Source organism: Myxocyprinus asiaticus, chromosome 28, assembly GCF_019703515.2.
Source record: "Myxocyprinus asiaticus isolate MX2 ecotype Aquarium Trade chromosome 28, UBuf_Myxa_2, whole genome shotgun sequence".
In the NCBI taxonomy this organism is placed as follows: Eukaryota; Metazoa; Chordata; class Actinopteri; order Cypriniformes; family Catostomidae; genus Myxocyprinus; species Myxocyprinus asiaticus.
Window position 1 is genome coordinate 38,534,074 of NC_059371.1, and position 22,798 is coordinate 38,556,871.

At 37.6% G+C, this 22,798-nt stretch overlaps 1 protein-coding gene across 2 annotated transcripts; it reads left to right on the plus strand.

The window, feature by feature from the left end:
- Positions 1 to 1,239: 1,239 nt before the first annotated feature.
- LOC127418776 (podocan-like) lies at positions 1,240 to 19,549 on the plus strand. Of its 2 annotated transcripts, none has more exons than XM_051659592.1 (10): positions 1,240 to 1,638; positions 6,101 to 6,542; positions 6,841 to 6,934; positions 9,567 to 9,631; positions 12,076 to 12,185; positions 12,279 to 12,435; positions 13,559 to 13,674; positions 13,811 to 14,468; positions 15,663 to 15,811; positions 18,390 to 19,549. In XM_051659592.1, the coding sequence occupies exons 2-10, from the start codon at positions 6,252 to 6,254 to the stop codon at positions 18,553 to 18,555; spliced, it is 1,806 nt and encodes a 601-aa protein (XP_051515552.1). In that variant the 5' UTR covers positions 1,240 to 1,638; positions 6,101 to 6,251; the 3' UTR covers positions 18,556 to 19,549. The 2 variants fall into 2 exon arrangements, with proteins under 2 accessions (XP_051515552.1, XP_051515553.1); XM_051659593.1 differs by having other exon boundaries at positions 6,123 to 6,542.
- The last annotated feature ends 3,249 nt before the right edge of the window (positions 19,550 to 22,798 follow it).

The following is a 22,798-nucleotide window of genomic DNA, read 5'->3' on the forward strand; positions in this document are numbered from 1 at the left end:
CACTGAGCTCCTGAGAGCGGCCCATTCTTTCACAAATGTTTGTAGAAGCAGTCTGCATGCCTAGGTGCTTCATTTTATACATCTGTGGCCATGGAAGTGATTGGAACACCTGAAATCAATTATTTGGATGGGTGAGCGAATACTTTTGCCAATATAGTGTATGTGCCCCATTGAAACCCAGATTTTTGCCTTTTTTAAAGAAAAGTCGAAATAAAGTGTTGTGGTAATCAGCATTTTGACACAAATGCTGTCGATTGAGCTTAACTTGTACTGATCCCGGAATATTCCTTTAATTAAAACGAGATAATGTAGAGTTTGCAAAGATACATTTTAACACTGGCTTGACAAAGCCTTGTCTGAAAGTAAAAAAAACCAAACAAATAAAATAAATCATATATTTTTCTAGTGTAAACCTTGATGAATGAATGATACTCAATCCTTCAGGATCTCTAGGAATGTTTTCATCAGTGCCAGGATTTCAGGAATAACAGAGAGACTTTGTGTATGTTAGGGTGTGTGTGGTACAGTTCGTATATTCATTATTACCATCTTGACTATGACATATCTAACATTACCGTAATAACACAGCGTGTAAATGAGCCAGGCTCAGACTAAATGAATAAGGCAGTGTTTTCCCATCCATGATAAATAATCAAAGCAAATCATACCAATCAAAATGGACTCAAAAGGGCTTTCAAGTTGTGTGGAAGAATATGTGTTAATTTATTTTTTCAAATATTTCATTTTAATCATTCGTTTTTAGAAGAATGACAAAGAGTTTTGGATCTTCCTGTTTAAACTAGCAGACTTCTAATGCCACTCTCTGGACCACTGGTTATATTCTTATGGTCAACATGAAAAGAAATGGATACAAAAGCAAATATTGATGAATCATGTACAATAAGTAAATAGGTTACATTTTTCATTCAGACATTCACATTCAGCTCATTCTGGTATAGAATCACTTTTCGTGATCCAATCAGTAACCAATGGACTAAATCAAGTGTTTTCATCTTATTGAATATCCTGTTTCACTCAGAAATATTGCTGATTTAAAATGGGTTGTGAAAGCCATTTCATGCTGACCATTGAATATTTGCAGTTTGTAAAGCACACATTACAAATGATACAACAGTGAATTAAAATGGCATGGAAAGTTACCACGACCTACAGATGCTTGCTTATTATAAGAGATGCAGTCTAAACCCAAGAGGATAATAAAAGCCACATGTTCTACTGGGTTGACCTATTTGTGTCCTAACTGTGCTGAGGAACTTTCTAGATTTGAATGACAGCTTATAGTATCGTACGAGTAAAGTGAGAACATTTCTCCAAGCTATTGATGTTCAAACTGATTTTTTCCAGAACACAAAATCCATACTAGCTTTATATTTCCACTAAAATCATGAAAAAGTTTCAGGACAGGCAAAAGTAAGAAGCTCATTTTTGACGACGCCACTTATTCCTTTTTCCTCTTTCCAGTTTCCACTCTGAGTCTTCACACATCTGGACGGTGACTGTGTCTCTGAATCTCTCCTGATCTTATGATGTGGATGAGCTTTTTTAGGACCCTTTGACCCTTGGACATTTGCCTCAGGTCTTGAGCTTGTCTTTGGACACATTTCAAAGGACAAAAAGGTATGGAATCTGTAGATTATACAGTAGTTTCTGTTAATGCAATTCACAGTTTTTGGATAGTTGCATGTCGATACAATCCATGCAGCCTTTTCCAGAGCATTTCAACTGATGTTATGACATTAAACAGGTGTTTTCTAGGTTATCTCGTGTCATGTTTATGCAGTGCTGTCTGTGGTTTTCATAGTGCTGTAGTATAGTATTTAAACTCTGGAAAATGATAGTAAGATACATTTAGTCTTACAAACTTTAAAGACAGTGTGTGTACAGTATGTGTGCATGTATTTGTTTTAGTCTCAGAACATATATTTTCTTCAATAATTTAAGACTTTTTATTATTTGGCAAATGAACTGAGCACAGAGTTAAACATACCGTATACAGTGGGGTCCATAAGTCTGAGACCACTAGTGAAAATGCTTCTATTTTGCAAAAGTGTTCATTACAGTTTGAGTGAAAAATATCATTGAACTATTTGCATGAATTTCAGAGTGTCATAGTATTTGGTATGACCCTCTTCTGCTTTAATAATAGCATGCTCTTAAGCTTGCATGAACAAAACCTGATGATCATGTTATCCAGCACGGTTTGAGAATGTTCCAAACAGCATCTTGAGTGTTTAAATAGAAGAAAGGAAATCGTACTTTTTGTACAAAGAAGTTAGCATTTTAAGCTTTAAATTAAATGTATATACATAGACATATATATTTTGAAATATACAGCAAATGGCCAAAAATATATTAGTAAAAATATTAATATACAATACATACATTTAAATATTTTTTAATATATATACCCTAACCTTATATATATATATATATATATATATATATATATATATATATATATATATATATAATTATTATGATTATTATTAGCCATTTTTGCATAAAATATCTAAAACTAGTATACTATAAAACACATATACAATAAAAGAAATGTATGTTTATAATATATATATATATATATATATATATATATATATATATATATATATATATATATATTTATACAGTATATATATATATATATATATATATATATATATATATATATATATTTATACAGTATATATATATATATATATATATATATATATATATATATATATATATATATATATATATATATATACTGTATATATATATATATATATATATATATATATATATATATATATATATATATATATATAATTATTATTATTATTATTAGCCATTTTTGCATAAAATATCTAAAACTAGTATACTATAAAACACATATACAATAAAAGAAATGTATGTTTATAATATATATATATATATATATATATATATATATATATATATATACTGTATAAATATATATATGGTGCAGTGCCCCCTCTGTCAAAATCTTTTAAATGTGTTTTACTTTTTTTGCAAACCTAAATTTTCAACTAACTTGTGAAATAAATGAAATAAAGCAAATTAATCCTTAAAGTATTTGTAGTGAGTAATTGAACATTTCAGGTGGAAGGTGGGGCACTGTCTGGCCAATTGACCGCTCTCTTCTTTATTAGAAAAATGTTTTCTGCCATGTAATTCAGTCAGAGCTCAGAGGCTCAAAGGCTAAAAGAAGGAAATTACAGCGGTTTACTACCTTTTGCTGTGCTTTGTTAATAAATATATGTGAAGTTGTCTTAAACATCATTTAGGTTGATAAATGGATAGATTTTCATTCACTCAAACAAACAAAATTCCATCAAATTGAATTGAAAGTCTTATAAAAAAAAATTACATTAATACAATTTTAATATATTGAGGTTTTATTCATTTAATTTTGTTTAAGGTTACTCAATTAAATTTCATGGACTTTTGTTATGAAATTGAGATGCGTAAATATGAAATATAAGCATGTATTTGGAGTGTGCTCTCCAGAGGATTATTTGATTAGATATTTATTAAACAAAAATTTTTTAGATTTCGCTTTTTGTTAATTTTGTATATTTTTGGCATATTTTAAAGTGCTGTCATGCCACAATTTTAGACCCATGTACAGACAAGGGATAAAGAAGCATTTTCTCACTGCAGCCTCTGCTTCACAGCTGTTACCAGGAAGTGAACATATATCATGCACTCTGCTTTAGGAGGTGTTTAGATTTGTGTGGTTTGCAAGCCCAGAGACTCTTTAGCAGAGACGGGTCACTTCTATTAAATGAATGAGAGAAATTGGAAATATGTTTATGTGTTGTTTATATGAAATATGTGAAACATTTTCTTTGATCGTAATCTTGACCAACCGTTTTGCCCCCTTTGGTAAAGTATCCTGGCTCCGACTCTATATATATATATATATAAATACAGTATAGATACACTCAACTGACCACTTTATTAGGTACACCTGTAGACCTACGCCTTCATGTGATAATCTAATCAGCCAATCGTGTGGTAGCAATGCAATGCTTAAAATCATTCAGATACGGGTCAGGAGCTTCAGTTGATGTTTACATCAACCATCAGAATGGGGAAATAATGTGATCTCAGTGGTGTGGAGCGTGGCATGATTGTTGGTGCAAGATGGGCTGGTTTGAGTATTTCTGTATCTGCTGATCTCCTGGGATTTTCACACACAACAGTCTCTAGAATTTACTCCGAATGGTGCCAAAAACAAAAAACATCCAGTGAGCGGCAGTTCTGTGGACGGAAATGCCTTGTTGATGAGAGTGGTCAACAGAGAATTGCCAGACTGGTTCAAGCTGACAGAAAGGCTACAGTAACTCAGATAACAATTGTAGTGAGCAGAATAGCATCTCAGAATGCACAACACATCGAACCTTGAGGCGGATGGGCTACAACCAGAGACCACGTTGGGTCCCACTTCTGTCAGCCAAGAATAGAAAGCTGAGGCTGCAGAGGGCACAGGCTCACCAAAACTAGACAGTTAATGACTGGAAAAACATTGCTTGGTCTGACATATCTGGATTTCTGCTGAGGTACACAGATGGTAGCCTCACTGCAGCCTCAACTTTCTGTTCTTGGCTGACAGAAGTGGAACTTTAGTGGAAGTGGAAGCCAAAGTTAGCCTTTCTGTCAGCTCGAACCAGTCTGGCCATTCTCCATTGACCATCAACAAGGCATTTCCGTCCGCAGAGCTGCAGCTTACTGGATGTTTTTTTTTTTTTTTGGTTTTGGCACAATTCAGAGTAAATTCTAGAGACTGTTGTGTGTGAAAATCCCAGGAAATCAGCAGTTACAGAAATACTCAAACCAGCACATCTGGCACCAACAATCATGCCACAGTTTAAATCACTGAGATCACATGTTTCCCCATTCTGATGGTTGATGTCAACATTAACTGAGGCTCCTGACCCGTATCTGAATGATTTTATGCATTGCACTGCTGCCACACGATTGGCTGATTAGATAATCGCATGAATAATTAGGTGTATAGGTGTACCTAAAGTAGCCGGTGAGTGTGTGTATATATATATATATATATATATATATAAAAATATTATTTTTTTAGCATTTTCCCCAAGTACCCACTTCAGAACTTCCTACTCTGATTTGAACCATGTTTATGTAATTGTTGGAACTCATTCCAGAATATTTTTCCAGTTCACGTTCCCTCCAATTCTTTAGCAGGACATTGGGAAACCTGCTTCAGTAAATGTAATGTGGGTGTTTCTGTAGTGAAAACTGCTCTCAAATCAGGGGTTTGTTGGTGTTTCCACTGGGAGAAAGGGGTGAATGAACTCTAGGAAACATTCCACACTAGTTTTTATTTACTAGAGCAAAATAAACCACTTAAATTTGTTCACTCTACATTAATTGCTGTTATATTGTTTGCAAGCAGTTACCATCTGCTCTAAAGAGCAATGCAAACCACTGAGAAATCACAAATCAAGTCATGAGATTGTACTTTGCGTTTTATGTGTTTGAAAGGAAGATATAAAAATAATGGTAGATTTAAAAATATATATGCTTCTTTGAGAATTGTAATGTAGGTTTGAGAGGGTTAATATATAGAAAGCGCATAAAAATGACACAAATTACTCTTTGATCATGCATTAAGCAGCTTTCTGGCTTTATTTTGTCAGCCATCAATACTTCACATTACATTAGCATTTATGCATTTGCAGACACTTTTATCAAAAGCCACTAACAGTGCATTCAAGCAATACGAGCTTAACTTGCATTGAACCCGGAATATTCCTTTAAGCAAAAATCTCCAGCTGATCTCCATTAATCTCATTTTTGTCTCGGGGAAATAACCAAGATGTTAAAGAGATCTTATTTGTTACATATATATATATATATATATATATATATATATATATATATATATATATATATATATATATATATATATATATATATGGGAAAGCTAATCTCCCTAAAATGTCTTTTCGAACTCTTTCTCTGTTACAAGTAATGAACTTCTTACCCCTTTTTAATCACATCTTAATTACTAAACTTGTTTCAATTGTTTGCCTCATTTCTACAGAACTCTTTGTACATTTGAGCAGGTTTCTTTTGATGCCCAGAAGTCCAGATTTGATTTGGTTCTGGCTGGATTGGTGGACATATTCCAGAGCTGGAGGAGGTATTTTGGACTTTGTTTGGGCCACGTGAAAGTATATTCAGGCCTGTAAGCGATGGGTCAGCGGTGTGGCCTGCTGGAGCTGTTGTGTTTGGTTCTATTGGGCTGGACTCTTGTGCGAGGTCAAGGAAAAACTAACCTGGATCATCACCTGCTGGATGAGAAGGAAGTGGGATTGGATGGAGAGGGGGAAGACACATCTGTAGCAGTGAAAAATGTGGATGAAGAGATATTTTGTCCAGAAAAGTGCAGCTGCACTGTGGAGGGGGCGGTGGACTGCAATGGAGTGAGCCTCACAGAATTCCCGCCAGAACTGTCTGAACACACCCGTCAGCTCTCTCTGCAGGTGTGTGTTCTTTTACTGAATAGTTTGCTTGTATCTCATTGATTTACAAGAAAATTCGTGGAAAAGAAGCAGAAGTCTTAGAACCGTGCTCTGTTAGGAGTAAAAGTGTAAGTCCCCATTCCCTTTCATTGTATGGAAAAGAGCAGCTTGGAGATTCTGCTAAACATCTCCTTTTGTGTTCCATGGAAGAAAGTAAGTCAAACTGGTTTGGAACAAGATTAGGGGGAGTAAGTGATGACAGTAGTTTCATTTTAGGGTAAACTATTTCTTTAAATAAATGTTTTCTCTGTCTTTCCAGAATAACCAGATCACAGAGGTCACACTAGAACATCTTTCACACCTTCAGCAGTTGGAGACCCTAAACTTACAGAACAACCGCCTTACAACACAAGGTACAGAGGAAGAGAGCGGAATGAGGGGGTCAGCAGAGAACAGCAGCTAAACAGAGAGGGAAATAATGTGTTACAGAAGTTCAGGATGAAAGAAAGAGAGAGAGAGAGAGAGAGAGAGAGAGAGAGCAGGATGAAGAGGGGTGTGCTGTGTTTAGATTGCTCTTTGCCAACAGAGGAACTCTGTTTCCTGCATGTGCGGTCAACATGACTGTTTAAAGTGGAAAAACATTTTTTAATTTTTTTTTCAAAGGGCATCACATCATACATTTTTCTTTTCATTACTTAAAGGCCAAGTGTGTAATTTCTGTGCCTCTAGTGTAGAGGTCTGCGCGTGCATTAAGTTGAAGCCCAAACCAGGCCAATACCCGAGACCGTGTGACCCGACCAGGACTGTCAAATTTTAAGCCCGAACCCAACCCGAAATCGACTGCTCTTTTCAATTTCATCTCCAAGGAAGTACATGTGTTGCAGTAGGCTGTATTTTATTTAAGCATCGTAACATTTGTAACCATATAGTAACTGTAAACACACAAAGTTTTTAACAAATCACACCTGCCCCTCAGCACACCAGAACAAAAGGAAAAACAATGCCTTAAGTTTATCAAGCGGTGAAACTTTGCAACATGAAAAACAATCTGGAATCATGTGTATCAATCACATGAAGTCCTCTTTGCAACCTGAGTTTCTTCAGAAAGTTGAATCTTTGTGACACTTGTACTAAAAAAAGTTTTCACGAGATGCGTTTTTAAAAACGGAAGTTCCTTTTAATTTGACACAGTGTCTAAAATATGCAGCAGCCCTGCGTGAGACACTGAAAAACAGCGAGAATCGGTGCAACTGGAAAAGTCGTCCATCCAGCACGTGTTTGCATAGAAAAACTATTGAAAAATAGTGCAGACGCATGCAAAAACACATTCTGCATTAACAGCGCCTAATTCGTCTGTTCGCTAATGTGCCTTATATATATATAGAGAGAGAGAGAGAGAGAGAGAGAGATTCATATCAAATTTTTATTGGCAAGAGATTCTTAAGTGTACATTGCCAATGCATTATTAGACACTAATACATACAGATATAAAACATTTTGAATGATGAAATTGAATTTGCTGAAGTTTAAAAATAAAAACTATTATTTTCTTTGGCTGCCTTTCAGTCTGCAGCTTGCTGAACGGCCACGTCCTTCTCAGTCTCTGCACAAGCTGGGTCTCTCTTTCATGGTTTTGCTTTTGACACTGGTTAAGATGAAAGTGAGTGAGGGTTTTCGGGCGATGTGATGAGATACAGCAGCTTGCCTGTATCTCTTACACACCTGGTTCACCGCTTGCGGGTGAAGTCTCCATTTTCAGTACAGTAAATCCGCTCCAGGGTTTATTATGCCCAGGATATGCATTGCGTGTTATGAATAAGCTTGCACTGCTCCACACAATCAGTTTCTGTGCGAGGATGTGCAGTCAAGTCAAGCGTGCACCTTCTGAAAATGTATATATGCCAATTTAAGCCACGGAAAGTGGGGCAAAAGATTAGTGGCATTTCGTCTATTGTACAAAGGTGCCTGAGTTTGTTCCTGAAGGCAGCAGATGCCCTAACCCTGCCTCCACCCTAATCGGAGCCTGTAAGGCTGAGTAGCCTGCGAGGAACAACTCAGTACACCTTTCCTACATTGCGTATTATATATGTTTTGATTCCGCCACACCTGTTACACTTTCTCACATATTGTAGTTGGTGTGTCTTTTGGTGTTTAGGATTGGAATAATAGCATCTATCCTCCTCATCCTAATTACTTTACAGAAGTTTTTGATCACCCAAAAGGTGTCATTTTGTTGATGTGTTTACCTGTGTGACGTCAAGTTGCAGAAGTTCAGAATGAGTTGCAAAGCGAGACATTTGTTTTAATAAATGATCTTTTTGGACTAAGAAGGAATTTTTGAGTTCTTAAAGTTACAGTATGTTTACATAGTACAACAAGCACTTTTATCTCAAAGGATCAAAGAAATTTTGAATTCTCAAATTCAGTGTTGTTTATGTGCTAGCTTCAGTCTAGTTTTATGATGTAGACCAGGGGTCGGCAACCTTTTTGACATGGAGTGCCAATTTTTTATTTTACTGGTCAATGGCTGTGTGCGCACACTCATCCTACGAACACACTCTTCACGGATTGCTCCTTGCACGGCCACGGCACACACACTATCGGAGATTGCTTCCCTCTGCTGCAGCCAGTGCCGGGATCTTCGACATTCCACAACCCAGTGACTGCCCATATTTGTTGTTAATAAAAATAAAAAGTATACTGCAGTCTCGTCATATTTTAGGACGTGTATTTTAACTTTTTGTTTAGCCTTCCATTCAGCTCATGAAAATATGCTGCGTGATCATGAGGAAGGATTACATCAAGATGTAGATTGGGATGCAGGTGCGGAATTTATAAATAAAATGGCCTCTCTTGCCGTTGCTGGTGTGCCAGTGATTACCCCTCCGAGTGTCAATGCTGGCACACGTGCCATAGGTTCCCGACCCCTGATGTAGACTGTCCATACACATTCATTATTTTAGAAAATTGCTTTAAAAACATAAAATCAAGCATGAAATGAAGATATGTGCGGCATGTAATGGAATAATGTTTGTGTGTGTGCAGGTCTTGACGATGAAGTGTTTACAATTCTGGAAAGAATGAGTTATTTATACTTGGCAAATAATAAGGTGAGTCATAACATTTTATTCTTAAGCTCTCATATCACTCCTTCTATGTATCCTATAATCACCATCAAAAAGCTCTGTTTTTCTCCCCTGAATCCTAAATATAATGTTAATCAAGATTTCTTACAGCAGAAAACGGTCGTTAATTAGTTTTTCATGACCATTTCCACCCCCTCTGACACAATTTAAAAGGCCATTTAAGTTGTGCTTGGTCTTGCGAAACTTCCCGCCATGATTTTATCCTTGCAGGCACAATGACACTGGCCTGTGTAATCTCACCAGCCTGCTAAAAAAGGACTTGATGTACATGAAGACGGGAAACGGTGTTAGTAGTATGACAGCAAATTCACCACTCTTAGGGCCCGTTCACACATGCAGAAACTTCTAGCGACACTGCAACGTGATCACATTCATTTTCAATGAGAGCTAGCGACACCAGCGACAGCAACCTCTGACGACTAGATGTGGTCGTGTCCGGTGACATCAGAAAGTTGAGAAAAGTTTAACTTTATGCAAATGAGGAGTGACTTTCATCAGAGACAACCAAAAGAAGTGAAGACGGTGCCAGTGGTGCTCACGTCATCCGTCTCCTATGAGATAATGGCATAGAAAGAAGGAAAGGACAGTGGGGGCCTGGGTAGCTCAGTGGTAAAATACACTGGCTACCACCCCTGGAGTTCGCTAGCTCGCTAGTTCAAATCCCAGGGCGTGCTGAGTGACTCCAGCCAGGTCTCCTAAGCAACCAAATTGGCCCGGTTGCTAGGGAGGGTAGAGTCACATGGGGTAACCTCCTCGTGGTCGCTATAATGTGGTTCGTTCTTGGTGGGGCACGTGGTGAGTTGAGCATGGTTGCCACAGTGGATGGCGTGAAGCCACCACACACGCTATGTCTCCATGGCAACGCGCTCAACAAGCCACGTGATAAGATGTGCAGGTTGACAGTCTCAGACGTGGAGGCAACTGGGATTCGTCCGCCGCCACCCGGACTGAGGCGAATCACTACGCGACCACGAGGACTTAAAAAAAAGCACATTGGGAATTGGGCATTCCAAATTGGGAGAAAAAGGGGAAAAATAAAAAAAAAACTATATCAGTGTTATCTATGATTTATCTGTAACCACATATCTGGATTTCATTAAAATAATGCATGTGTAAAAAAACTGTCAACAGTCTTAGTGAGTTCAGTTCATACATTGATAGTGACTAGCGACATCAAGCAATAAAGTCCCTGCATGTGTGAACGGGCCGTTTTATTCGAGTGCTATGCCAATGTTTTGCCACTGCGTGGTCCAGTTTGTGGCAGAGTGCAAATCAGTCCTGCCACTTTAAGAATCCGCCCCTCAATTTTCTATATATATATATAGAGAGAGAGAGAGAGAGAGAGAGAGAGAGCAAATAAAATGGCTGCTTGTTGTGGTGCACCTGGTGGTGGTAGGAGCAGGTACTGTGTGTGACCAGTGTGGAAAGCAGGAGTTGTGTCTGAGTCTGTAGAAAGAGAGAATTTGCCTTTTGTACATGTGTTGTGATAAGGAACGTGATTTGAGGAGTAAGAACCATCACTGGAAGGATTGAATCTCACTTGAAAGTGTTGACCTGGATTTCAAACGCACTCCAGTTCATGCAACTAGTTGAATGCAACGAACCTCTCTCCTGTTGCACTCGCACACACACACCTACATTACACACATTGTAATTTTCTTTGATTTATTTGTATTTTTATGTAATTGTTTGGTTTTGTTTGCTATTGTTAAAATAAATGTTTGAAGGTATTTGATTTACCAACACTGGTGCCCTTCATGGTCTTTATAATTTCTTTGTCTTGTAGAGATTCTTTTGTTTGGCAATAATTTAACCAGCATTTAAAAATTCTTCCGTCGCTGTGACCAGTGGCTTTTTTATTTTTTTTTTTTTTATTTAGCTATCCTGGGTTAAGTGGTTGATATTTTGACAGGCTTAATCCTGTCTGGTGCCTGAATGTTTTAATTCAGTTTATTTCATTTAATTGAATTAACTGTTTAAATAGCTATTTTGAGTTCGCCACCATTACAGGTTGAACCAACTTAACGTGCATTCTTGTGTTACTGTGGTGGTAACCTCAGTACTCAAGGGGGTGATAGATTTCCTGAGACATCTAAGTACTATTAGTGAGTGTAAGTGAAAGGGTTAGGGTTAGGAAAGATGGCTCGCAAATACCCGAATGAGCGGTCTGATATGTGGGTGTGCGGTTGTTACAGAGAAATATCAGACCGCTAGATGGCGCTATTGACAAATCAGAATCTAGCATCCCAGAGAGCCTTGCAATAAGTAAGGGATAATGTACAGTCAGCCAGCTGTTATTGCAAAATAAACCTAGACAAGGTCATCAGGACCCGGACGTAAAGCAGAATAATGGCCGGCTGACTGTACATTATCCCTTACATAATGATAAACTCAAACTTTTTTCCCAGCTCACAGCTGCTCCGAGACACCTTCCTGCCTCTTTGGTCAGTGCTGATTTCGCTGCTAACCAGCTCACCAGAATCTACCCCAGCACCTTTGGCCAGAAGCCTGCTCTGAAGTAAGCATGAAGCTCTCTTTTGACATGTTCTATATTGTGTGACATTTTGTTGCTCAGTGTATGTTAATCAGTCATCTATGTGCTGTGGGTCAGGTCTGTGTATCTCCATAACAACAAGCTAACAGATGCCAGTCTACCAGAGAACATGTTTAATGGATCAGACAACCTAGAAATTCTCATTATTTCTAGTAATTTCCTCCGGTATGTCCCTAAGAATCTGCCCACCGCCCTCTACCGACTACACCTGAAGGTATGGCCACTCCTGAACACAAATAGCTGCATAATTAGGGTTAGTTCACAAAAAAATGAAAATTCTGTCACCATTTACTCACCATCATGCAATTCCAAAACCACAGGCCTATGACTTTTCTTTCTTTCATGGAACACAAATGAAGATATATTGCACAATGATTAGGCTCTGTAAATGACAAAGAAATCTATGTCTATATCTACATGAATAATGCCGTATTAAAAGTCTTCTGAAGCTGATTGAAATATAAGTCGTTATTTTTCCAAAATCTTGCGCTTTACCACAGCTCTCAAATCTCATTTGCACAGCGTTCATTTCAAATAAGGCGCATCGAGTTATGTCATGCCACTTTTTTTTTTTAATGTCAAAAATCACTGGTCCTTTCGTGTCAAGCCCTCCCTTTTTTTTTTTTTTTAGAAAATTCCAGCTGTTCTTTTTGGGTCAAAAAAGACCCGCTAGAGTACAGTAGATACACAGCACAACTCTCTTTTGATTATAAACCTGAACATTGACATAGGCTTGTTTTTTTGCTTTTATAGTACCATAACTTTTGGAAAGAGTGTCATCTATTTGCCGGTGGTGGTGCTATTCTTCTACAGTAGAAATGCAATAAACCCTTCATTTTGAGTTTAAAAAAAAGTTTATAATTGGAATACTTACACATTGTGTCTTTTTTAAACAAATACAGAATCATGGTTTATATACTAAATGATTTTTTATCTCAGAATATGAATGTCTGCCTACAAAATGTGTGAAAAGTCTCTTAAACTTCCATTGAAAAGGTATGACGCATATCTAGGGATCAGGAAATCATACAGACTTGGGGATGGTCTCTTTTGACTTGGGCCAGTTAGCAACCATCTAGCAACCATTTAGCTTCAGACTGTCAGTCAAAATCTGATGTGCATATCTGATTGGAATTCGATCATATGACTAGCAAGGGTTGTGGGCTCTCTTTAAAAACCCTGTGAGACTAAGAACAGTAAGTGTTAACAAAAAGGCAAAGTAAAGTTTGCTCATGAAACTTGATGACAATATTGCCGTACAGTGCATCTCTGTGCCTTGTTCCTGAAAAAATAGATGTCCATAAATTATTTTTATCATAATCTGTTTTTCATACTAGAATAACAAGTTGGAGAAGATTCCCGCAGGTGCGTTTGATCATTTGTCCCATCTTCGAGAGCTCTACCTTCAAAACAACTTCCTGAGTAATGATGGTGTAGATAGCGAGACCTTCAGGTCAGCATGACTGAATAACCAAGTAAAACAATTTACCTCCCACTCTTTCTATTGCTCAGCTTTCTTCTTGTTCATCGTCTTATAAAAACCTACCAGAGTTGTAAATGATGAAATATATCCTGCCTTCTCTCATTAGTCAATTAAACAGTCTGGAATATCTGGATTTGTCAAATAACAACCTGACAATGGTTCCTCTTGGCCTTCCGCGGAATCTAATCCTGCTACACCTGGAGAAGAACTCTATCCAGAGCATTGCAGGCAATGCTCTGTCACCCATTCGGAACTTGGAGTACCTTCTCCTGCACAACAACTGTCTCCGGTCTCGTTCCATCCATCCAGCCGCCTTCCAGGGTCTTAAACAACTCCACACCATCCACATGTACAATAATCTGCTAGAGCGAGTTCCACGTGGTCTTCCTCGCCGAGCAAAGATCCTCATGCTGCCCCACAACCTCATCAGCGAGATTGGACGCAACGATTTGATCACATTGTACACCCTCACGGAGCTCAACCTCAGTTACAACCGGCTCACCAGCACAAAGCTTCACAGAGAGGCCTTCAGGAAGCTCAGGGTTCTGGAAACTATGGATCTGTCGGGAAACAAGCTGCAGGCACTTCCAATGGGACTGCCCAAGAGCCTTGAGATTCTCAAGGTGAAGGACAACCAAATGACATTGATACCAGAGGGGGCACTGTTGGGAATGAGCAAACTGAGAGAGCTCTACCTGGCAAACAATCAACTGAAGCTGAACTCAATCTATCAGGGAGCTTGGCAGGAGTTGAGCACACTCACGGTACGAAATAGCAAGAAAGTGCTCTCTGGTGGTGGGGACTTTTAGCTGTTTGTCTTTCTTTAAAGGATTGACTTTAACATTAAATTAAAGTTAAATTAATTAACTGATGAAAAAAAATGATATGTCCCCTTTAAGACTGTCATACATTTCAGCAGGAGTATATAGAGAAACACAAAGCACAGCTAAGAATAAAATGTTCTGTAAGGAAATTATGTCTTATTTATTTATTCCTTTTTATTCAAGTTCAATATGGAAAAAGTGTTTTCCACTAATGGCATTTTACTGGGCTTTGCTCAGATTTCACACTGGTTTTGTTTGAAGTTTTCCAGTAAGTTTGTAATGTATGACTCTTTAGTTCCCTGTGCTATGTTTCCAGTACCATAACATTTAATAGCAACACTTTGAGTAAAACAAGTTAAGTAACACACCTGTCATGATAAACTGAGTCCCCATGGGGGTAACCTTTTGTAATGCCTGAGCAAAAACCTATCATGTTATCGTGATAGCATGTCATTGAAGTCTAGGCTAACTGAAAAACACAAACGACACATCTTTAATTTCACAATCTATAACTTCAGTTATATATTATTGTGTGTAACATGATTTAAAAGACATTAAATGCCATATTTACATCTGCATATACCATAAAGTGAATTTGTACGATTTTTAATCAGGAACTGAATGGAGTACCCATTACTAGCTCTACCAGCCAATGGAATTGCTGTGATGTTGTATGGGGACTCAATTTACCAGGTGGACTATATTTATCATGACATCAGGGTCAGAGTGCAGGGTCAGCCATGATATGGCACCCCTGGAGCAGATAGGGTCAAGGGCCTTGCTCAAGGCCCAACAGTGGCACCTTTGAGGTGCTTGAACCCCCAACCTTCTGATCAGTAACCCAAAGCCTTAACCACTGAGCCACCACAGTATTAACCCATACATAACATCATGCAGAGAGAGCTTTTATTTCTGTTTTCAGGCAGATACAGCAAAGGAATTCTGCTGAGGAAAGAGGGGAATTTAGCAGACACAAATTCCAAGATTTATTAAAGTAAAATGTTTTTTATGAAATGTATTTTATTCCATGATTTCATAAGTGATTTGCAAAAATGTGTCTATTGATATCTTCTGAATTGTAAAAATGTGGCTTTCTGATTTCACATTTGAAGATTGTGTGTCTGTATGTTTTAGACACTGGATCTCTCTGGTAACCTGTTGTCTCATATACCTGCTGACCTGCCTGAGTCTCTAGAGTTTCTTCACCTGCAGAACAACAGAATCAGTACAGTATCTGACACAGCCTTCCTCAACACTCCCAACATCAAAGGAATCTTCCTCAGGTAGCTTCCTTTTTTTAATCTAAACCAAATCTGGACTAATCTAAGATTACCCATTACTAGCTCTACCAGCCAATGGAATCGCTGTGATGTTGTATGGGGACTCGATTTACCGGGCGGAACAAATCTAAGATTAGTCATAAATATTTTTGGTCCATTTTGCTGAAAAAGAAAGAATAATAAAATTGAAACTAAAGGCCACAAAACTAAAAATTTTACTTTGTGAATACTGTATATATGCACTTGCAAATGATAAACCCATCCGCTCTGCAACAATAAGTAATCTGATCATTTCTGTCCTCGTAGATTAGAAGTAGAATAACCTTCAAACTCAGCAGTTCTGTTGGATTATCTTCCTGGTCTGATATAATGAACTCATTAAGAAGCTCTCACAGCTGCAGTTTCCTAAAAAATCAACAGTGTGCAGACTTTAAAACTGAACCAGACTCAGAGAGAATATGGAGCGAATTAAATGATTCATTTTTAGAAGGCAGATGATTTGGACAGATTTTCACATTCAGAGTTGATTATTTTATTTCAGAAACACATGGAACAGCAAGATTTAGTCTAGTTTAGATGGTGGTAGTGTGTTGTTGTCTTGAAGGCCTAAAGAACAGCAGGTGGTGTTGGACAATGGTGTAACAATTGTCTGCATGCTGATTCAGGTTTAATGGTGGCGTTTACAAAACTAGTAGAAAACGCAATTCATCCTGTCAGGATTTCAGTAGAAAAACTGAATGAATGTAGGAGCTGTGACCCTCTGCAGGGAACACCAACCTAAGATTAGCTGGTCTCTCAGTGTGGCCAAGCCTGTTTTGATGGTTTTAGATGGGTTTTGGGCACTTTTCACCTGTTAGACCAGCTAAAGCTTAAAGGATTAGTTCACCCAAAAATGAAAATTCTCTCATTTACTCACCCTCATGCCATCTCAGATGTGTGTAACTTACTTTCTTCTGCAGAACACAAATGAAGATTTTTAGAATAATATCTCCGCTCTGCTGGTCCAATGCAAGTGCATGGGTGCCAAAATCTTGAAGCTCCAAAAAGCACATATAGTCATAAAAGTAATCCATGTGTGGTGTGTGTGTGTGTGTGTAAGAAAAATATCAGTATTTAAAAAATGTTAACTATAAGATTTTGCTTTCGCCCAGCTGTGGTAGACACGGTCACGAGGGTTGAATACATGCCGCCTCTCACGTGTATGAAAATTCTACTGATAGATACTGGAGTCTCCATCAGACTGACTAACTTAGATCTCCCCATCACTCAACAAACGATTAAATTCAAGGGGTTGGCGGGACACTGAGAGAGAGCATACCTGTCAGAACCGATTAAGTTTGACATAGGAGATCACTCCACCACAACTCAAGTCTACGTGCTGCCGGGGCTGGAGGCCCCCATATTGGGGATGGACCTCCTCAAGCAATAATGTCTTGTGAAGCGAAACATTAGGTGTGTGTAAGAAAAAGATTCATATTTAAAACTTTAACTATAAAATGTTGCTTCCGCCCAGCTGTGGTAGGCACGGTCACGAGGGTTGAATACACACTGCCTCTCGTGTGTATGAAAATTCTACTGATAGATACTGGAGCCTCCATCAGGTTGACTAACCTGGATCTCCCTATCACTCAACAAACGATTAAAATCAAGCTGTTGATGGGACACCAAGAGAGAGCATACCTGTCAGAACTGATTGAGTTTGACATAGGAGATCACTCCACCACAACTCAAGCCTATGTGCTGCCGGCACTGGAGGCAGCCATATTTGGGATGGACCTCTTCAAGTCCATGAACGCTATTGTTGACGTCAGTAACTGCCAGCTAGTGTGGGAATAGTTAGACAATATACAGGAAAGCTGAAAGCAGCCAATGGGGCAGCCGAGGTATCCAAAGCAATCGTGCTGCATTGAGACTGGGCCCTGTCGGGTTCATGGGGAGTCATATGCTCCAAATACCAGGGCTGCACACAAAAACGAGGAAGGCTAACATGCCCCCGGTCCAGGTCCTGGGGACCCCACCGGCACTGCAGAAAGAGTACCGAATCGAGCTACAAGCTTAGGATTTTGTGAATCCCTGTCAGTTTGGTTTAGTGTTGGCGTTTGGGTTAGAGTTTAAAAAAAATATGAATTCCTGTTGACTGTATTACATAATTTACAAATAAAAATACCATTCACATTTGGCAGCACTCTGTGGACATTTCACCCAGAAACTGAAGCTCCCACGGGCCCATACGTTCAACAATACTTCCAGCATCTGGCCACTGGGGGCAGCAATTTGAATTTCGTTAAGCACCAATTTGTGAAAAATGTGAAAACTTCTGGATGTGACCACTCAGCTTTTCTGAGAATTCACTAAGCACATCTAAGAACTGTGGAAGGCATTTTTAAAAATAGACTGGATTAAGATGGCATGCTTGAAACTGGGGAATTTGTTCCAAAATGCATGAGTTGCAGGATTCCCTTGTGGTATTCTTAAAGTTTCCAATTATTTCATGATGTTTTATATTAATCTTTCAGAACATTAAAGTGATGGTTTGCCCAAAATGAAAATGTTGTTCTTATTCTCTCTCTTTCTTCCTCAGATTTAACCGTATCTCAGTTCACTCCGTATCGGAAGAGTCTTTCTCTCACCTGTCCAAGCTTCAGGTGTTGGACATCGGCCATGGCAATATCTCTCCGAACCAAGGCCAGGGAGAGGGAGTAGAGGACAAGCACTTACCATATGAAGAAGAGAAGACAGATTCATGAGTCACACAGGAGAAGAATAGATAGAAAAAATAACCCCCAAGTCATGCAATGAACTTTCCCTTGATCAGAAATGAAATAAAATAAAAAAGACAACTGGCATAAAATGATAGAAGCATTATGGTTGAGAGAGGTTGGCATTAAGAGGTTGCTTCATGAATGTGGACTAGTTAGATTCAGATTATTTCAAAAACTTTGACCAAATGCAAATGCATACAGTATTTACAGCTTAAGCCTGTGCATTTTCCTCTGGGGTGTTCATGCATGTAACTTCCACATACCTCTATAAACAACCTTCAAAGTCCACTTGAAATCAAAATTGACCCCATTTACTCCATTAATACAGGTTTTATATACATGTCTTTATCTTATTGTGCTCAGTTCATCTGTGCATATTTCTGAAATCTTTCATCAAAATGTAACAACTTGCTCCATCTCTGAAACAACTTTCTATTTCAGCCTGTTTCAATAATCCCTCTTACTTTTCAACCCATCCCCTCCAACCACCTGACTCCATTCTGGTATGTAACTTCCAGTTCATAATCCAATCCATACCTGATCCAAATCAAGGCCTGTGATTTTTTATTTTTTTTTATCTCATTGATTATCCTGTTTTACTCAGAAATAAGTCATGTTATGGGAGTTAAATGGGTTCTGAATGTTATTTCATGTTGACTTTAATGCCAAAATCTGGAAATACTAATTGTGCCATGCTGTTATGTCTGACTTTCTATCTTTTTCCTTTAAAAAATGCTTTATATAATAATAGGAAGCAATATTAAGAAAAAAGAAATCTTCATATATTAATATCTGGTGCAGGATACCAGACAATTGTTTATTTTTTTAAATTTTTGCTGCAGTTTGTTCACATATGTTTGTGTTTTTTTACATTTATGAAAACATATTTATGTCATGAAAATAATTTCACTTTTTCCAGAGAATCTGGCTCGCATGCATATTTTATTTACCATGACACACTTAAAGGGAAAGTTCACCCAAAAAATGAAAATTCAGTCATTGTTTACTCACCTCGTGTTGTTATACACATACATTTCTTTCCTTTTCTAAACACAAAAGGAGAACTTGTGAAAAAATTTTCATGCTCAGTGATGTCATACAATGGCAGTTTATGGTGACCATCTCTTCAAGCTTCAAAAGGATGTAAAAGTATAAATCATAAGTCTGATAAATTATTCCATGAGACTCATGCCATTTTCTAAAAGCATACGATGAGGTTTGGTGAGAAACAAATCAAAATCGAATGTATTATTCAGTGGAAATCATCATTGACCCTTGCTGTCCTGTGCACATTCATGAGAGTGCACGAGAGCAGCAGTTACGCTGCCCCCACTCATGAGATGGTGCGTTCAAGCAAAACATCTAAAAACAGGTCCACCACAGTGATAGTGACAACAGAACACAAAACAACTGCACACAAACCAGAGAACCTAACTTACTAAACATATCTGAAGAGATTAAAGTCGAAGAATAGATGCATTTCTGTGCCCAGCCTGTTGTCGCTATATCTTTGCTGGACCAGTTTTTAGATAAACAAAACAAATTTAGCTTGAACGCTCTTCTTGTGAGCGGGGGCAGCGTAACTGCTGCTCTCATGCTCTCTCATGAACAAGCACAGGACAGCAACGGTCGATGATGATTTCAACTAAATAATACATTCGATTTTGGTTTGTTTCCTACCAAACCTCATCGTATGCTTTCATAACAATCATGAGTTTCATGGAATCATTATTAGACTTCTGATTTATACAGTACTTTTGCATCCTTTTGAAGCTTGAAGAGGTGGTCACCATAAACTGCCACTATATGATATCACTGAGCATAAATGTTTTTCTCAATTTCTCCCTTTGTGTTAAGAAAAAGAAAGAAAGTCATATGGGGATATAACAACACAGGGGTGAGTAAACAATGACTAAATTCTCATTCTTTGGGTGAACTATCCCTTTAAGCACAAGTGTTGCTTTTTTGGCATCCTTAATCACTGTAAGAGTCAGTTCTTGGTTTGAATCTGGAAGCAAAACCAACATCAGATCAACAAAGGACAGTTGTTCAGAGGAGAATTGTTCAGTGAAACGTAGCAAGATAAATTATGCATTTGTCAAAGCCTTGCATCCTTGTCCTGCTCTGCATCCTTATTTGAGTAGCACATTTGCCCAACAGGGTCAAAGTCTATCTCCAGAAATGTTTCTCATTAGCAGCAGCTGGCTCTGAATCTTCAGAAATTGTTCTTCACCACGAAAATGAAATAGAAATGTCATCAGGGTTCCAACAGTCATGGATAACCTGTGAATATCCAGGCCTGGAAAAGTCATAATTAATCACATGAAAGTCATGGAAATTTCTATAGTGAATATTACATTTTAATTTTAGGTTTTGCTCTAAAATATTTAAATGGCTAAATATTGCTCTGGTGTTGAGAAGTGTGGGGTAAAACTAGCTTGCAGTACATAGTTATGATTTGTTAGCTAATTGTTCATTGAAGTTAAGAATTTTTTAGAAAGAGTCAGGCAAACCGATTCAGTAACTAAGTAAAATCCTTATTCAGTAATCAAAAACAACTGGTAAGGTCATGGAAAAATAATTTTGTCCTAAGTTAAATAAGGAACATGGAATGCTGAGATTACTTAGTTTAAAAGTAGTTTCAAAATCCCAGTTTTGTTGAGTCAAACATGCACAGTCCTCCAAACATCCAATGCAAATTTACAGTAACTGTTCTTTTTAAACTTAAATGTTTTCTCTTTGGTCTGTGGGAGTGTGTTTAGATCAGGAATGTTGGGGTGAAATAAGGAAGTTTATTGGACACATTGTTAAACTATCCAGGAAAATATACAGCTAATGTTAAATGTGTCTGGAATGGATGATCAACCCTCCACACAACTGCAGGATTCTGATCGTAGTTCCAGAGTTCTTCCTTCTGTCTGAGGATGAGTGTGAAGATGTGCTAGTGATGAGAAAGAGCTGAGTTTTTGTGCTTTTATAAATTAACCTTTCTGTCTAAATAAACTGTCTGAGTGTATTTTCAATGTTAACTTACCAGGATGTCCACAGTCTCTTCATATTAGAAATGCTAAAGAATTTGATTTGGATGCTGGATTATTCTCCTCCCACGGTCAGCGACCTCTGTCACTACCTGTGAGCAGGGTTGGGAGGGTTACTTTTGAAACATATTCCACTACAGATTACAGAATACATGCTGTAAAATGTAATTTGTAACATATTTCGTTAGATTACTCAAGGTCAGTAACGTATTCTAAATACTTTGGATTACTTCTTCAGACAAAATACACATGTTAAAAATACATTCACTGAAAAACCTAAATATCTTATGAAGTGTTGTTTCTAAATCAAGATAAATCAAATTGATCTTGTTTTAAGGATTTTTAGATATTTTTTACAGGAAAACAATACAAAAATTATTTTCAAGAATATGATTTTGCCCTAATATCAAAGGTCTTACTAGAAAAAAATTAATTATGATCCAACGTGAATTTTCTTGATTAAACAAAATATGATCGTGTCTGGTAACGTGCATGTAAAATGGTTAGAAATAGCATTTTAGCTTAGCGTAAAGCTGACAATTTACACAAGGTTTATTTCTATTTCTTCTGCTCCAAACTTACTTCAAACTTATTTCTCTGTCTGCTCGTATGAATGTAACACATCATAAGAAAGTGTTTCACCACTGTTCAAATGCACTTTGGATTGCATCATTTATATGTATAAATGTTTTCCATCTGAAAGGACTAAATATTAAATGAAACAAATGACAATAAAATGCAAAGTAATCTCTTCAGTAATCAAAATACTTTTTGAATGTAACTGTATTCTAATTACCAATTATTTAAATTGTATCTGTAGTGGAATACAGTTACTTATATTTTGTATTTTAAATACGTAATCCCGTTACATGTATTTCGTTACTCCCCAACCCTGCCTATGAGACATGTCAGATATACGAGAGACCGATCGCTTTCACTGCTCGATCGCGACGCCTCTGGATCAACTTCAAATCCAATGATGTAAACAGCGCTCGGTTCCAGATTCCATACGTCACTTACGATGGTACAGTCTCAAGAGAAGCCCTAGTCCATAAAATGTGGACATTTTTCTCGTTAATCTCACTTTGAGACACATGAGAATAAATACCCTTCGGTGTAACTTACTGTAAACCTGTTGAATATGCAAACCAAATTATAATATGCCCATAAGTAAAGAATCAACATTTTTG

What these genes read in the sequence shown, in the direction of transcription:
- LOC127418776 (XM_051659592.1), top strand. Translation starts at nt 6,252, where the DNA reads ATGGGTCAGCGGTGTGGCCTGCTGGAGCTGTTGTGTTTGGTTCTATTG. An exon ending in CAACCGCCTTACAACACAAG is followed by an intron (nt 6,935 to 9,566) that starts GTACAGAGGAAG and finishes GTGTGTGTGCAG; the next exon opens with GTCTTGACGATGAAGTGTTT. An exon ending in TATACTTGGCAAATAATAAG is followed by an intron (nt 9,632 to 12,075) that starts GTGAGTCATAAC and finishes CTTTTTTCCCAG; the next exon opens with CTCACAGCTGCTCCGAGACA.